This window comes from Pezoporus wallicus, unplaced genomic scaffold (assembly GCF_028554395.1).
Source record: "Pezoporus wallicus isolate ANWC-B61680 ecotype Strahan unplaced genomic scaffold, APGP_CSIRO_Pwel_v1 contig_3573, whole genome shotgun sequence".
Classification (NCBI taxonomy): Eukaryota; Metazoa; Chordata; class Aves; order Psittaciformes; family Psittacidae; genus Pezoporus; species Pezoporus wallicus.
This window is the reverse complement of record NW_026642425.1, coordinates 702700-719796: the sequence shown is the minus strand read 5'-3', so window position 1 is coordinate 719796 and position 17097 is coordinate 702700. Positions and strand designations below refer to the sequence as shown.

Genomic DNA, 17097 nt, shown 5'->3' with positions numbered 1-17097 from the left:
GCTGCCCGCCGGACGGTCCGGCGGGCCCGGCCCCTCCCGTCGGAAGCGACGGTTGCCGGGCAGCGCGGCGGCGCCGGGCCGGGCTTTCGGCTAGCGGACCCACTCCAGGCCCCGCCGCAGGCCGCGGCCTTCCCGGCCTGGCGTAGGGCCCGTCCCCGTCCCCACGGCCCGGCCCGCGGCCGGGAGAGCTTCTCCTTGGCCCCCCTCGGTGAGTGCTCGGGAGGGGGGCCGCAGAAATCCCTCGCGAGCCCCAGTATCCCCGCCGGCGCTGCCCCCCGGGCGGCAGCGGGACCTCGGCCCGGCAGAGGCGGGGAGCGGCGCGGGGGAGGGGCTGGGGCCGGTGCCGCCGTGCCCCTTCCAAGGGCAGCCGGGCTGGAGCTTGCAGCCCCGGTACAGTGCCACTGCACCCGCCTGGGTGAAACGCTGGGGGCTCCTGGCTGGTTCTGGCCCCCTATGTCGCGTTTCTGGCAGCGCTTCCCAGAGCAACCCCTTCCCAGGGGTTGAAACCCAGGCAGGGTTTCCCAGGAGTATGTGGTGGTGTTCAGTGGGGTCTTGGATCTTGGTATGGGCCCCAAAACAGGGATTGTATTGATTCCCCATGACAGCACAACCAGAGCAGGCTGTAGACTGCAGCACGAGGTCCACTTTCCATTGCTGGATGCAGTGTTGCACATGAGCTCCTATAATCTCAGCATGTGGCTCGTCCTTGCATCAAAGAACCCCATGGGTTAAGGTGGGGCTTTTCTTGCATCATCATCCTTTCTAGTTCTGGGAGACGACTGGCACTGTTCAAGGCCAGGTTGGATGGGGCTTGGAGCAACCTGCTCTAGTGGAAGGTGTCTCTGCCTGTGGCAGGGTTTGGAACTGGGTGAGCTTTAAGGTCCCTTCTAGTGCAAGCCAGTCTGGGATTCTAAGATTCTCTGACTTTGTTGCAGTTCTGCAATGCCTTTGCCCACTGTCCAGTGCAGTGTGGCCATCCAGGCTGCTGCAGGACAGTGACTCCTTGAGCAGACAGTGCAAGCTGGCTCTGTTCCTAAAGGACTGCTGGTTGACATGTGCCTAGCTCCCAAGAACCATGTTCCACATGCAGATGCCAGTATCACACTTGGCCGTACCTGTCCCTCTTTGTCTTTAGAGAGACAGAAGAGAAAAAGGTGCAGGTGGGGAAGTTCCTGAGGGAACCTGTATGATGAATTCTATTAAAAGGAGAATCTTAATCTCTCCCATTGTAGTCTCCAAGGGGAAAGCATAAGCATGGACTAACATCACAGGGTAGATTCACAGCACATTGACCTAATTTCCTGGTCCCTGATTCTGCAGGAACTATGGTCCCATATACGTGTGCCCACCTGTTTTGGTGCAGTCCTCAAGCATAGAGTTCTCCTGGTGCTACTTCTCATTTCAGCTAAAACTACTGACGGAGAGAGCAGACAAGACCAGCTGCATGGAGATAGCTCTTTGATATTCTGCAGACGACTTGCTCTGCTTATCACAGTTTATCACAGCTGTGGGATTTTTTTTCCCCCATGCTTTTGCAGAGATTGGCTTATAAAGACGTGAAGTGGGGCTTGATTCAGCTCTGTGAGTGGTAGCAAATTCCTGGCCAGGGACACAGGCATAGTGAAAATGTGATCTGTAAAAAAGAGGGAATGCTTCAAAGGCAGATGCAGCAGGTTCCAGGCTGAGAAAAAAAACTGCCAAAGCCTTGTCCCTTTTCATGTTTTGTAGTTTCCTTAACTACAGTGCCAAAAACAAGGCACAAAAGGAAGCTGTGGTTCATAAAGGCTCTGGAAGATCTTAGTTTACTTGGGGGATAAGTACCATTTCTGACACTTGGTAAGCTGGGGCAGAGGACACAAAGAGTTGAATTAATGGGACACTCTGGGAGGGGTAGGGCTGGAGCCTGCTTTGCTTGACTCCTAGGCCAGGGTTAAACGGTGGTGGGGAAGTGGGCAGCCAGCAGCGCTCAGGGTGGTGAGTAAAGCAATGCTGAAGTCGTTAGGTTACTCTGGCAACTGCCCTGCACTTCTTGAGGCTGTGTGAGGCAGAGAGCAGGGTTGGTGCAGCCGTGTTGCTAGGAGGCTGCTCTGCTTGTGAGTTCTGCAGTGTGGCAGAGGGATAAGAAGAGAGAGGAGTCAAATACATACACGTGTCTTTGCCAGGATTTAACCCCTCTGTCTGCATCTCATGGCCTACCAGTGCTCTAAGTAGTTTCTTTCTGGTGGCAACAGACTGAATACTGTATTCTTAATGCTTAAGTTTCTAAGGTGGTGATAGAGAAGATCCCTTCCTCGGTGCAAATTTGAATGTGGCTGAGACAGTGATCAGATCACTACTGGAAAGGGCTGACCCTGGTCCCTCTTCCTCTCTCCTCTGAGTTCATAAGCACATGCTCCTACCGCGTTCCTCTTGCGCTTGCTCCATTGCCCCTCTGATCCCTCTGTGGAGGTTACAGCCAGGTTACTTTTGGACAGAAGGTTAGATGGAGAGAAAACTAACCCAGAAAAAAAAGTGTTGAATCAGCTGAGCACAGGACCATTTGCACTACAAGGCTGTCACAAGAGATGAAGCAGAAGGATGGGAATAGCAGCAGAGAGTGTCCACACATCACCTTTGGCAGAAGTGAGCTATGAGAAGTATCCTCAAATACTCCCATGACTGGTAGGAGCAAAGCAGCAGCTTGGGAAGGCTGTTCTCATCATTGGTAGCTGAGCCTTGGCTGCTCCTCAGGGCTAGGAGACTGATACAAGGGGCTTGTGTCCCACGCAGGTGAGTGCGCTGCTGGTACCTAGATAGGCAAGATGCTTATCATTGTAGTAAGGTTCTCTGATCTTGCAAGATCCCAATCCAGAGTTGATGTGACTTGCAAATCAGGGAGTGGGTGTCATTTGCAAATTCCCTGCAGCAGGGCAGGATGCTGTTGGGGTGTGCAATGTGATTATATGACTTGTGTGAAGGTATAGAATGAGCTTTCCATCCCCCGCCGCCCATCAGCTTGCCTTTCCTCCTTCAATCCCCTACAACAATTGCCTGCTCTGGTAACAGGTCATGATTTCAGCCTGTCATTTTGTGTGTAAATTGCTGGGGTTGAATGTGAGTTCAGACCGATATCAGCATAAACTTCAAGGCCAGTAGCTGTTCTGGAGGGACCTCATGTTACATGCTTTTTTTTTTTTTTTCTTGAGTACAAGAGCCTCTGCTTACAAGTACTTACTCAGTACTGACAAGAATCAGTAAGCCTGAGCTTAGTGGGATCCATTATCAAGGAGATTAAATAGTACCAAACCCAGTGTCATTTTACCTTAGGCTGAGGGTCTGTGTTTGCTCTTCAGAAACAGCTTTTCCAGAGGAGCTGGGTACAGGCTGTACCTGCATGCTGGCATGCAGTAGTCAGCATTGCTTACGTTACCTCTGCAATTGTATCTGAGAGATGAATAACAGATTTTCACTAATGGGTCTCATGTCAACAGCGGTGATTTAGCAAGGAAGACTGCAGTGCATTAGTTGCCATGACTCAGACTCACCCAGCCTTGTACTGGTGGTTTATTGGTTTATAAATGAAATCGCAGAAGCTGCATCCTGATGGTGCTGGCATGCTGAGATCCTGAAGAGGGTTCATCCTGTCGATGTCCCTCAGAAATCTTTAAGTTACTACCTGAGGAGTCAGGGCTTGCAGGTTTACAGCAGTGACTCCAGCCAAACTGCCCTGGTGCCTGTCAAAATCATGGCATGACTCTGAGGAGGGATTGAGGCTTTTACAGCATCTGCCAAAAGCTCACCAGTGGTCTGTGCCTGTTCCTGTGTCATCTTGCATCCTCGTTTTCTGAATAGGGAGCAAGTCCTTCAAGCTTCACATAGGCAATAGAATGCTGTCCATGAGATCTTCGTGAGTGATGCTAGCTGCTGCTGTGCTGAAAGGATCTGTGCTTCCCTGGCTGTGGGGAGGAGAGAGACAGCAGGGACCAGGGCAGGGATTTGTGGATCTGTGCTGGTCCAGCAGTTAATGTTGAAAAGTTCTTTAGTAATGAAAAAGATGTTTTCTAAACAGGTAACTCTGGTCTCCCTAAGACCAGGTGGACTCTTTTAAACTCGGGGCTCTTGCCCAGAAATTCAACATCTGCCCCTACATGGTCCTGCAGTGAAATGTTTTTACTCATGTCCTTTTGAGATTCAGCCCCAGCCTGCTCAAGGGTGGTGACAGTGCTGGTGTGTGTCTTGTGGAGAGCAGAGAGTTTACCTGTGTGGGGTATGAACTTCAGCTCACTTTGTGTATGTTGTGTTTGAACCACAGGAGCTATTTAGAAAGAGCCTAAGAACAAGATAATTCAAATCTAAGGCTAAAATGTCTCAGATGATATCCAGCTACCCTGTGTTTCCATTCACTAAAGGCACAAAGGGCAGTTATAGCAGCTCAGGTCTTGCTTGCATGTCTGCAGTAGATGTTCCTCTATGGGAGAGCAGAGCCAGGAAGGATTTTCTGTACTGAAAATATTGATACTACAGTAACTGTGGACATTTCAGGTCTGATGCTAGTAAAAATGCTGATTAGGCCCACAACAGGGACAGTACTGATGGATCCTTTGCTTCACCTGCATAGAGTCCAATTTGGGGTGATTTGTGGTTTCCTGCTTGCAGTTTATCTCTGTAGGTGAGTGCAAGCTCTCTAATGAAGGTCAGAAGTTCACATGTATATATATATAAAAATGTGGATTTTCAGTGACTCAGTGAGCCCTGTTCATTGCTGTTCTCAGTGGTGGCTGGTTCCTGTGGAGGAGGCAGAACCGTGGCAGGATGTGTGAAGGGCCATCCAGGATTTGTGGACCCATTCCTCCAGACCCTACACTCTCTCCAGGCTATTACAAACTCCCCTTCTCAGGTGAGTCCTTACTGCTTGTTAGGGATGTATGCTTTTGTACTGTGGCTTGGCGCAGCTTGCCCGTTTGATGTCCTTACTCTTTGACATCCTCAGCAGTCTCCACTCACACTGATGCAGGTGCTGCCTCATGGATAGTGATCCTAAAGGTGGTGTGTACAGCTGGTCAAAAGATTGGAAAGCATAAGGTAGATGTGGATAAGGGGTTTTCAGCATTGTTTGTAGGCTGTGGGTGAAGAAGACCATGAGGTAAGATAGTTTCCCAATAATTTCTTTCTCTTTCTTTCTCTGTAGCTCGAGGGAGGCTGGAAGGGAGTGCTCTGAAGCTGGGTTTTAGCTCTGACCCTCTGCATCCAGTTTCTAACCCATACAGTGCCCGCCAGGTCCAACCAGCCCCTCGCATTCGCCCCAGTGGAAAGGACTTCCTGGAGAAGGGACAGAAGGGGATGCTCAGTCTCTTATTGCAGCTTGAAGGGCTCTCCCTTGACAGGAGGCTGCCAGTTGAGAGTAAGTATAGCTGAGCTGCTGCTGGCCTGAGCTGTGTTTGGTGCCAGGGATGAAGCATCAGGGTTTTGGCTGGATTCCTCAGCTCTGCTTCCTGAGGAGAGCTTGAGATTTGCAGGGCCAGTCACCCTCTCCTGCATTTGGCCTGGTAGTGGTGTCCCTGGGCCATCGCCCGTGTGGGAGCCAGTGCTCTGTGACCTTCCTGATTCCAGTCTGGCCCAGGTCTGGGATGGGAAAGGAGACTGTAAAAAAGAAGCTGTTTAATTTGTATTTGAGGAACTAGTCATGGATGAGAGGCTATTGAGAGGTGCTGGAAACCAATAAAGCCCTTCTAGTTTGCTGTTTCTGAATACAACCAGTATCTTTACAGTCAAACTTAAAAATGGATCGGGTGAAATCTTAATGTATAGAGGGTGTTTAATCTGGGGAATTCCTTGTTAGTGAACAAATCCAGGCAGGATTTGGGAAGACTGTGTGTGTGGATACTGAGAATATCTCTGCAAAAGATGTTCCCTTCTCCAGGGAGGTCACCCAGAGTACATTCAGAAGTCCAGGAAGGAGATAAGGCTGAGCACTGGATGTCTGATTTACTTCATGTGTTGGAATTTCCCCTGCCTGGTGCCAGTGTGGTGGCTACCAGCTGAACTGCTGTGGCAGAGTAGGAGAGGAATGAAGAGGGTTTGGTTTTGTCAGCTGAGATCTTCCCCATCTTGGAGAGCCTAAAGGATCGTTTTTGATTCAAAACCAACAAATCCGTAGTCTTGATTATGTCCCCTTGGATGTGGGACAACAGCTGACCTTGAAACCAGGAAAAGTGCTGGTTTAAGGCTCTGCAGCTGCCATTAACCATTCAGAAACACTATGGGTGCTGAACTGGGAATTGACCTTGCTCTCAAGAGGATGCTGGTATGGCTTGTCCAAATGGGACATAGTCCATAGTCCATAGTCCCAAATGGGACAAGTGAGGCCACAGTCTCTCAGAACAAAGGAGTCTGTGAGCACCAATAATGTGCACAGACTTCTGACAGTGCTCAGCTGGGCACTGTGGGATCCTCTGGCAGAAGAGGGTCAATCCTGGAGTGTGCATCTAACATGGGGAAGAATGCACAGCTTGTCTAGTCTGCAGAGAAGAGGAGAGCTTGCTATTGTATGGGTGGTTGGATCAGCTTTGGAGGCAGAGCTGTGGGCTCTGGTGCCAGCGCTCCAAAAGCCTGAATCCCTGGGCAGTGTCTGAGGGGTGAAGGCTATGTCTGCCCTTGCTGTGCAGGGAAAGAGTCCAAGGATCATGAGAAAGAAAATGTAAGGAGAATAAAAGAGATTCAGAAGAAGTACAAAGAGAAGGAGCGAGCCCAAGAGCACAGCAAGCCCAAGCCTGTGAAAGCTCTCTGGAAATCTCAGAAATATGAAAACGTGGAGTCAAAGGTGAAGGCCAAACTCCAGGTCAGTACCCACTCAGCTCTTGAGCTATCTGGGCCTGGGATGCAGTTCAGCCCTGAGGCTCTGTGGGAAAGTGGACACAGGGGAGCCCCAGAATCTCTGGATCTGGGGCAGCTCAGTGATGAAGCATGGAGGACAGATGTGACAGTGGGGCTGTGTGCTGAGCAAGAATGTGGCATCTGGCTCCAGAGAGTGATTGCTGTAATAATCTGTGTCCTGTCCAGCCCAGAAGATCTCTCATGCAGGAGAAGCTGAGAGGGGGAAAATCTCATCACACCCTCTGCCTGCAGGCTCCTGCTTGGACTCTTGGGGATATACAGGCTTCCACTGACAGCTGTATTCCCAGTATAGGGGCGCACCCAGCTGTCTTTTCAGCTTCCTGGTGTTTGGGCCAACACTTGTCTGGAGTTAGTGCCAAAGGGCTGTGGTATTCTATTCCATAGATCATGGTCCTCCGAGGTTTGTCTTCAGGCTGCATCAAACCTCAGTCCAACTCTTACCACCCTGTGGACCCACAGTGGGCTGTATGTCTCCAAATTCTTCTCTGAGTGATTGTTGTGGTGAATAACCTGTGTGCCCCCATGGGGGGGCTGTGTGCCCCCATGGACCCCCATGGGGGGGCTGTGTGCCCCCATGGACCCCCATGGGGGCACACAGCATCTCCAGGCAATCAAGGTGGAGGTCTTACACACGAGCGCAATTGCAAGGGTGTATGTACCTCCTGTGCTTGTGACGAAAAGGGCTGTGGAGCTGTGCCTTGTTTCCTTGGGCTTTCTCAGCTGCTGAAACGAGCAGATGTGTGGCCTTGTGAAGGTTTTGGGTTGGTGTTTGCTTCTTTCTCTCTCTGGGTCATTTTTCCTCCCCTGGTGGGTTCCTGGTGTTTAAATGGTGCCTCTGTCAGAAGGCTTTGCTAAAAGTGCCAAAGACACTGCCTTGGTAGAATTGTACCTGTTTGTACAGAAATGAAAGTGAAGGCCATGGGGGAGGGAAGGAAAGCTCCATCACTATGTTTGGGTGAATCTGTTGTCATCAGTCTGGAAGCCTCTGTGGTCCAGGTGACCTCTTGTATTCCATTAGCCTCTTCTTTCATCCAGAAATAGGCACTGTAGCTCTTACGGATGGGGTTGGCTCCGGCTGCACAGCAGGAAGCAGAGGGGTGCTGTGCCACCCCCATCATAGTGACCTCCAGGAGATCAGGCCCCAGGGCTCCCTTCCAGCTCAGCCTCATATGGGAGAAGCTCCTTGAGCAAGTGGCAGTGCAGGGCTCCTGCCTCCACCAGTGTAACCTTGAACTGTTAGAGCCTGCATTCCCATGAGCCTCAGGAGAGGGCTTTGTCCTGCAAGTCCCTGCTAGCCTTCATGGTCTCCATCTCTCTTCTTTTTGCAGCCCACCAGGCTGTGTGGACAGGAATGACACAGGGAGCTGCTGCTTGTGCAGACAGTGGGTGCAAGCTGGGTGACACCTCAAGCACTGCCACTTACACAAGCCTTCCCTTGGTACTCCCTTGCTGAGTTGGAGCCTCCAAGTTCCTCCTCATCTCTGCATTGCTTCACCCTGGTCCAAAGCAGCCCTCCATCCAACTTTTGACACTAAAATTATGTGTACTGTGAACAACTGCAAAAATTGGCAAGATGACTTCCAAGCCACTGGTTCTGAGTGCTGTGTCCCTTCTTCCCGGTGACACCAACCTCCTTGAGGTCTGTGACCTTTCCACACATGGGAACAAACCCACATGTGCCTTAGGAACACAAGCCTACGCTCTCGTTTGACAAATCTTCTGAGTTAGAGGAAGATTGAGATAATTTCTTCTTTTGTTCTGGGGAAGAGGGTGATCTCTGTGCAGGCAGTTTCTGCGTGGTGTGTTCCTTGTGCTCCAGAGGTGGCGGGAAGCCCTGGTGCTGACTCATGTTGCTTTAACTATTACTGTGGCTCTCCTGGAGCTGGGGTGTTCCTTTTGAAGGATCTCTCTCTTCCGTGGAGCTGGTGATGATCAGAGTTTAAATTCAATCTGTTAGAGTGCTTCTTTAATAGAAGAAGGCTTACACGCTTGACTTAGCAAGCCTGGGTCTGGATTTATGGGCTGCTGCAGTTTGGAGACCTTGATCAGACCCTCTCTTAACAACAGTAATTGACTAATTATGCATCCCATTTTTGAACTGTGGCCTTTTGAGCTACTCCCTGAGGAGGAGGTGATCCATTAAGGATTGGATTCAGAAGGTGAAGAGGACCCTGTACTATAACAGCTTGAGATGTGTGTAGTTTCTCAGCTTCCTTAATGGCTTTAGTAAGGCACAGGACCCCTTGTCCTCAATCTGAGTACCACTCTTCAGTTTCTTTAAATGAGGTAGAAGAAAACAGTAGAGGCCTGGCTGGTCCTTGTGGTCCCTTTTAGAACACACCACATAAGAAGCGTGGGGGCAAATCCCCACTCCACTGTTAATGGATCCTGTGGTGCAGTGGGCCTGGTTCCTGGTAGGCTTTGAGTTCATCTTTCAGAGGATTAAGGGCTTCTCTAAGTTGTGGAGTCTAGTCACATTCCTTATTTTTCCAAAGCAAGTTGTATAGTGGGAAAGCAATTACCAAAAACCTTGATGCATGTTTTCACCAATAACCTCATTTGCCTAACAACTGTTGTTATTCTGTTTTATTGCCTAGGGTTTGTCCTTCTTGATGCTTGAGAGGGTTCATCAGGTACTGCAACAGCTCCTGCTATCCACCAGACCCCTAAGAATTTAACTTCTTGTCTGGAAACTTGGCAGTTGGAGGGTGGAATGTTTGAGGCCATTTTTATTCAATAGATTTCAGATGGCTGCAGCCCATTGCCCCTCCTGTACTTTATTGTCTCCATCCATTAAGATATCATCTATACATTCATATATGTGAACATCTGCTGGCACCTCCACAGGACTGAGGAGCTTGGCCAAGGCACTGTGGGGAATAATGGGGGAATATTTATACCCCTGTGGGAGTTGGTTAAAAGTATACTGCATCTCCTCCCATGTGAAACCCAGCTGGGGTTTGTCTTCTCCCCTTAGGGAAACCATAAAAACCATATCCTTAACATCTGGCGTGGCCATCCAGGGGTGGACAGCAGCCTGTCCTTCTGTCACTGCTGAGGTTAGGCTTGGGACAGCAGCAGTCAGCAGTGGAGTATTGCTGTTAAGTTTCCTGGTATCAGTTGATAAACACCACTGGCCATCAGCCTTATGGACTGGCCAGACTGGAGAGTTCCAAAGGGTATGTGTACGATCTGGAAAATGTCTTCTCTAGATCTTTAATCACTTTGTAGATGCCCCATTTGGCAGCAGATACTGAGCAGCACAGGTTGCTCTAGGCTGTGGTAGTGCAGCTGCAGCCTGTGAAAGCCTCACAAAAGAAGCTTCTGCTTCTCTGCTTCCAAACTCCACATCCTGCCATAAGGTAGATCACATCCCTTGCCTGCTGGTATGCCAAACCCTCATCTATTTTTCTTGTGAGGGCTCAGAGCCACTTCCACAGCTGCCATCCTTTTCTCACCAGGCAGCCAGAGTTGAGTTTGAGCTCAGGGGAATTTTTCTGCTTATACCAGTTACCCCCACTGTACTTACAACTTTCCTTGCCTGGTTAATTCCTCACTTCTCCACTTGCTGCTTCGTTAAAACACTAATATGGTCCCTGTATCAATTGAAAATCCCAGACTTAGGGTATGTCTATGGGCTCTTAGCAGCAGCCATTAGCAGTTACCACTAGGTGAGTGGGCAGCTGAACCCAACTCCCAAAGTTGTGGATTTTAACCCCTTCAGGTCCTCCCAGTGACATACCAAAGGGTTAAGGGCACCACTGCTGTTTGGGGTTGTGTCATCTTTGTGTCTGCTGGGCTCTTGACCCTTCCTCTGTCTGGGGGGCTATCAGTGCAGCTGCACTCAGGTACAATGCGTAACACTCCTCACCAAAGGGCATTTCTTTCTGAGCCCTAAATGGTCTACCTCAGGAAGGTTCAAGGTCCCGGTGGGGTCCTCCTCATTGTGCTCCATGGCTGCCCAAGTTCTCTTTCTCAGAGACTGACTGTTTCCAGGGTGTCTGGTGATCCTCTGAGGAGGGCTCTGATGTGGCTGGGACCTCCTGGAGGTCCCATACCTCTCTTGGGTGCAATCAGCCTTTGGCACTCCCTGTGGCAGCTTGGACAGTGCTTTTCCTGGGGCAGGGACAGCCTCTCCTCTTGCTTGGGCTCTACAACCCCGCCCAAGTACCCCCTTAGTAGGTTATTGACTGATCACCCATCAGTCCGTGGTTCAGAACCACTCCTGGACCTCCAAACCTGCTCTTTTCTTCATCACCGCACAACACCGTATCTGTGGCACAGGCTCTCCACAAATACTCTGTCTCCATTTTTGCTCAAAACCTTCCTGTGCAACTCCCTGAACTCAGGTCCCAACCAGGAGCAGTGCACAACATGGGCTGGGGTCCTGCTGTGCAGACCCATCTGCCTGTCAGTTTTAATGAGAGCTTGCATGTTCCTTTTCTCCAGCTCCACCACCTCTTCAAAGCTCTCATCAGAACCTCCCCACATATCTGTGGGGTCTGTGCCCATAATCAACTGCCAAACTGGGACAGCACGGGTGGGTCTTTGTGCTCGTGCCAGCATAATTTCAATTCTTTGTTCCAATAAATGCTTTTGCTCTCTTTCTCTTCTAAATTCCTCTTCTGAACAGTCCATTTCCAAATAACTCCTTGCAAAACAATCCTGTGCCTGTACCAAGCCCATGCCCAGGATGGCACACGTGCTCTCTTCACCACCTCCCCCATCTCCACAGTGTTGTTCCATTCTCTCCTGGGTAAAACCACTTCTCCTTCACCCACTGTACACTCAGGGGAGGAGTGATCATCCGTGCACTTGTCACCTCTCCTCTATGGGCATCCCACTGACTACGCCGGTTTAAATGTAACAGAACCAATAAATAAAGGCTAAATGACATTTATTGCTCAAACTCAATTCAAGCTCCACCAACATCACCTCCAGATTTGGGATGTCACATGGATTTGTCACTACACTGCTGATTCTTAAACTTTATGGCCAGTGATCCAAAATATACAGTCCTTCACCTGAAAAGGGAAGGCTGTCAATCTCAAGGAATCCCCTTGGATGGCGACGTGACCCAAGGGGAGAGTCTCTGACTGCAGACCTGCTGCTCCAAGGAGGAACAGCTCCAACGGGCTCTCCAGCCAGGCTCCTTTTATACTCTTGTCTCACCTGAGCTGTGGTCAGATATGGTCATGTAGCTCCCATGGGCTCAGGACCCAACTTCCTATTTGTCAGGGCTTTGTTGGGGTGGTTGTACCTGCTATAACTTGTTTGACTTTGAACCAGCCATGCTGGGTAAAGGCATTTCTCATTAATTTACTGGAGAGATCTGGATCTCCTGGCTCCTGCTGCAACAAGACTGATCATCTTTGGAGCCTGATCTGTCCAGGCAGTGCTGAGGGCATTGCATACCCTAGTTAACACTAGAACTAGTCATTTGAGCATCCTGTCCCATGTCTGCTAAACTACAGGGAACAGGCAACAAGGAATCTGCCTCAAGGGGCCTGCAGTTCAGCTGAGAGAGCAGCTGGGAGCTTGGCTACCTGTGAAGATCTGGAGGCTGCCCTGTACAGTTCCTGTGGCTTCCAACAGCAGAGCAGTTCCCTGGTCACCCACTTGTCACAGTCAACTTTCAATTTTCAGGGTTTCTTTGCAACAACACTGTCTGAGATAGTCCCCAGGCCTTTTGTTAGATGTCAAGTAGTGTAACTTTGTGCCATTTGTAACCACAACCTTTGAAGATGCCTCTCATGCTATTCCACCCTCCCCAAAACACCAGACTCCTCCACTCCCCACTCCTCTTTCTGTCTAGAGTAGCATAACCATAGATTTGGGGTGCTGAGCAGAGCAGCACTTGAGACCAGCAGCTCAGCACTTAGCTTTGTGTCTACCTGGGCTTTTTCAGTCAAGTTTGCTTGAATGGGCTCTGGATTTGTGGCACTGGGGTGGCTTCAGGGAGCTCAAGTTCTCTTCTGTTGCCAACAAGGGAGACTGGCATGTGTCTTGCCTTCAGCGTGCTTTCTCCACATTGCCATGTGCCCCTTCCTCAGGAAGAGTTCTGCTTTTTAAGGAGTCGTGATCAATGTCAGTATGGACAGCGTCCCTAGCTCTGGTAGGTATCTCTGTTGGGTTCTCTGGTGTTTCTTTCCCTTCATGCCTACCATTTTAGTGAGTAAAAGGACTCTCCAGTCAATGCTACGTGCGTATTTGATCCAAATGTGTGTTTCAGCAGATTTCCCCCCCCCCCCCTTTTTTAGCATTTCTTTAAAAAGTTCAGTTGCCAGGTCTGGATTTGTTGCTGTAGGCAGCCAGTTTGGCCTCTGCTGGCTGAGTCCAGATTGTCTTCCCCCACCAGCTCCTGCCAAGTCATGGCAGAAAGAGGGTGCTGTCATCTGCCTGCTGGAAACTTGTGGTTGACCTCCCAAGCTTTGTTGGATTGGTTTCTCTTTTCTCCAGCCTTCCTCCACTATTGGATCTTTTCTTGTCTCTCCCAGGAGAGCTCCCCACCTCCAAATCCAGAGGCTCTGAAATTCCTGAGGGCATATTCTCGCTGTGGTCCTGGGATCAAGCCATGCAGATCGCTCTCCCCAGGGCCTGCCAGAATGAAAACAGGAGCAGACACAGAGGATCCAGAGGCACTGGGTGTTGAAATCAAGGTGAGTTGCACACTGACTGCATCCATCCCAGACGTTTCTGACACTTAACTTTGCTCCTGTTTTGTACTCTTCATGTGTTCTTCTAAAGTGTTGAGTCAGGTATGCTGTGTGAACAGGGATATCTGTAAATACTCTTCCTGGCTGAAGGGAAGGAGCAGGGTCTTGGTCACTGTGTTCAAGGATTGTTAATACTAGCTCTGGCTTCACCCCTACTCACAGTTAAAGAGATTGTGAAGTTCCCTTTGAAAATCCCACCTCTTCACTGTACAAGGGCCAGTGATCTCCAGTCTGCTCTTTGTAGGGCTTTGCAGGAGATCTTGGGGATTTGGAGGCTGTCCCCACCTTAATCAAAGGAACTGTGGCTTCTGGATGTTAGATAAAAAAATGGGAAAATGGGTGAGCTTTTTAGAAAGGAAGGTTAAATAAGTACTAACAGTTAAACCTTTCCGGTGGTCTGTCTGGGAGATCCTAAACTGTTCTGTGACTTGTGTCTTCTTTCTTTGGCAAGAATGGGGTTGCCAGTCTGTTGGTTCCCAAAGGCCATGGAGGGACTTAATTTAAACAGGGCATAAGCTCCTAAGGAGGAAACCCAAGAAAACAAACTTAAATCCAGTGACCTTCTGCCCTGTCTTGGCCACCAGACAAGTTGTGGTAGCGAGTGCTGTCATCTGAGGAAATGCCCCCAAGGACCAGCTAAGCTCTGCCAGGCTTCTGATGAAGGCCAGAACAGTTTTAACTCTGACCTTCCAGCTGCCCTGATGGGCTCAGAATACTCCAGTAGGAGCTGTGTGGACTACGCCAAGCCTAGTTCTTTCTGTCCTCCTGAATTTGAGGGCATGGGGTCAGCCTGAGGACCTCAAAAAAGCCAGTTTTAGGCTTGGCTTTTGGTGCTTGCCTTCTCACACCACAGTCAATAGCTCCTGCCTGACTATGGCTCCACACCTGAGATGGGGTGGGCTGAGGGTGCGCCTGTCCTACTGCCCTACACCCCCAATTTGGTGTCTTGTGCAGGTGCCTCTTTGCTTTGTCCCTTGTGGGAACAGGGTTTCTGTGTGTGTATGTGTGAGCTGGGCCCTGCTGCCTCCCTCTCTCTTCTTGCAGATGCAGGTGGAGGGCAGGAGCATCAACTTTGTTAAGCACAACGCCCGCAGTGCCAAGCGGGCCCCGCTGCGGCGGTCCCTGTCCGAGCAGGCGCTGGCCGAGCTGCTGCAGCAGAAGCACCAGGAGCAGGAGGACTACAACACTAAGCAAAAGGGCCATGTCCCCCAGTAGTACGTATGCCCTCTGTGGTCCATGAGTCTTTCCTGCTTTCGTTCACCATGTCCCTCAGCTTCTGCATAGAAGGGGGGCTGAGGACAGAGGTGCTCCTGGCATGTGCAAGCAGTGAGATTTACAGTGGCCTGGGGAATAAAAGCAATTCCTTCTGCTTTCGTCACAAGCATCCCATGGCCAGTGTGGCTGAGCTCAGAAAGAATTTTGTCTCCTTCCTCCCTGGGTTGTTGTTGTCTGATGGTGCTGACATGGGGACGCTCTGTGCTATGAGAAGCATGTTCCTACCCCCTGTAAGCCTTGCTCTACATGACATAGCTTCCATATTGCAAGGTCTGCTTTTGGAGAGGCAAATGCTTTGCTCTTCCTTGCAGTATTCAGCCCTGGACCCAGGGTCTGAGGAACATTCAACCTGTAACTTGCCTGTTGGGGTTCTGAGTGGAAAACCTGGTGACCCTGTCCTAGGACTGACCATGGTGTCAGTCCTTTGGCTCCATACTGTGCATGCTGTTCTCTGCCAGCATCCCTGGCTGTGAGCAACTTTGTCCAGCTTCATTCTGTCACTGGCCTGCAGGTGGTTTTGAGAGGAATCAGTAGCCTGGGCCAGAAGCAAGAAGCAGAATCCCTTGTCTCCAAAGAGCTTGTGTCGGCCTCAGTGCATCTCTTGCGGCAGTGATTCAATGCACATGGAGCATGTTTGCTGGTCCATGCATGTCGGCTAAGCCCAGTATACCCCTCCATGGCAGGAGTGTGTGCTATCAGCATGGGTCTCTGTGGTCCTCAGGCAGGAATGTCGGGTGAGGTTTGAAGGGCTCAGTTCCTGGCATCTGCCTGCCTCCCTGGGCACCTCCTTCTGCCAGATGTAATGACACGTGCTTCCTTTGCCTTCCCTCTGCCTTGCCAGCCTGCTGGAGAGGAAGGAGCTGTGGCGCAGAGAGATGGAGGAGCGGCTGCGAAACCAGCCAGATCCCAGCATACCACCTGGTCATACCAAGATGCAAGAGGACCAGCGGCTGGAGACCCTCGGCAGTCTGAAGCAGAGTAAGAGGAAAAGAAACAGGGATTCCAGCTCAGAAAAATGGGTGATTCTAGCCAGGATTTGGGAGATGAGTTCTGGGACACAGGTTTCTGTTGTGTGGAGTTATCTGGACAAAGGCGTGTAGTTGGGATGTGAGATGCATGTGTGGAAAGAGCAATTTCCTTCAGGCTGGTAAGCAGGCTTGTCCAATAGACCTGATGTTAGGGTTACTATTGCCTTAATATGATAGAAAGAATTTGATTGGAAGGGACCTTCAGCGGTCTTGTATTCCAGCCTTTGGTTTTTCAAAGATGGCGCAGGTCACTCAGGTCCTCATCCAGCAGAGCTTTCAATGGAAAGAGGGGTATTATAAGTCCTTCTTCCAGTGCTGCCATCATTTTTATGGCTGAGGTTGAGGTCATGGGAAAAGGACAGATTTCTTTGCTCTTCCACTTGCACAACTTGTTTGGTTTGGCTTTGTGTTTTGCAGGCCAGGAGCAGCTGGTAAAGGACCTGGTGATGCTGCCAGTGAGAGCAGACACTCTCAGCATGCAGAAGAGGCGGGTGGAGCTGGAGAGGAAGCTCTCCCAAATAGAAGAGGCCATCAAAATTTTCTCAAGGCCCAAGGTCTTCATCAAGCTGGATGCGTGAGCTAGGTTACGGTTAGGGCCCATGCAGGTGCCAATGCAGTGTCCCAGTGTGCAGCCAGTGTCTCTTGCTCATGCTTCAGTGATGTGCCTGTCCACAGAAAAGGGAGGGAAAATCCCTAATATACTCTCTGTGGTCTGGAGAACAGTTGTCTCTGTGTTGCTTGACTTCTCAGAGATCAGCTCTCTGTTCCAGATTCATGGCATCACCTCTTTTTTTCCCATTTTTTTCCCACTTCTAGGAACTGGTAGGTCTCTCATGCAGCTGCCTGTGGTGTTTTGTCCCCCTCTCTCTCCTGAGCTGGCCCATGGTCATGGCTCATTCTGGGCACCTGCAGACTTGTCTGCACAAAACCCTTGTGCTGTTGGTCTGCCACATGTGCCCCAGTCCTGAGCACTGCCCCATCCTTCTCATGCAGCTCAGGGACCACAGAGAGGCACAGAGTTTCAGTCCTGTGCCCAGGGAAAAGCTGGAATGGCTGCAGGGGGGTCTGGTAGGATGTCAGGAGAAGCCTTTGTTGTGTGTGGGGCAGGATGTGCTTCCATTATGCATCGCTTCCCTCTTCAGTGTGTGTGCAGCTCCCGGTGGGCTCAGCAGGGCCTGAGGAGCACTGGCATGTGGCAGAAACCA

The 17097-nt window shown here is 50.4% G+C and overlaps 1 protein-coding gene across 3 annotated transcripts; it reads left to right on the top strand.

Moving 5' to 3' along the window:
* The first annotated feature begins 117 nt into the window (after positions 1-117).
* On the top strand, positions 118-16612 carry ENKD1 (enkurin domain containing 1). Of its 3 annotated transcripts, none has more exons than XM_057430426.1 (8): positions 118-208; positions 4752-4876; positions 5168-5380; positions 6645-6817; positions 13371-13532; positions 14634-14803; positions 15706-15842; positions 16310-16612. In XM_057430426.1, exons 2-8 carry the CDS (start codon positions 4792-4794, stop codon positions 16468-16470), a joined length of 1101 nt encoding a protein of 366 aa, XP_057286409.1. In that variant the 5' UTR covers positions 118-208; positions 4752-4791; the 3' UTR covers positions 16471-16612. The 3 variants fall into 3 exon arrangements, with proteins under 3 accessions (XP_057286409.1, XP_057286407.1, XP_057286406.1); XM_057430423.1 differs by lacking the exon at positions 118-208 and adding an exon at positions 4431-4648; XM_057430424.1 differs by lacking the exons at positions 118-208; positions 14634-14803 and adding an exon at positions 4291-4648.
* The last annotated feature ends 485 nt before the right edge of the window (positions 16613-17097 follow it).

Coding starts and splice junctions, on each gene's coding strand:
- ENKD1 (XM_057430423.1), top strand. CDS start 4,440: ATGTTCCTCTATGGGAGAGCAGAGCCAGGAAGGATTTTCTGTACTGAA. Junction 4,649..4,751: donor CTTGCAGTTTATCTCTGTAG/GTGAGTGCAAGC, acceptor TGCTGTTCTCAG/TGGTGGCTGGTTCCTGTGGA. Junction 5,381..6,644: donor CAGGAGGCTGCCAGTTGAGA/GTAAGTATAGCT, acceptor CTTGCTGTGCAG/GGAAAGAGTCCAAGGATCAT.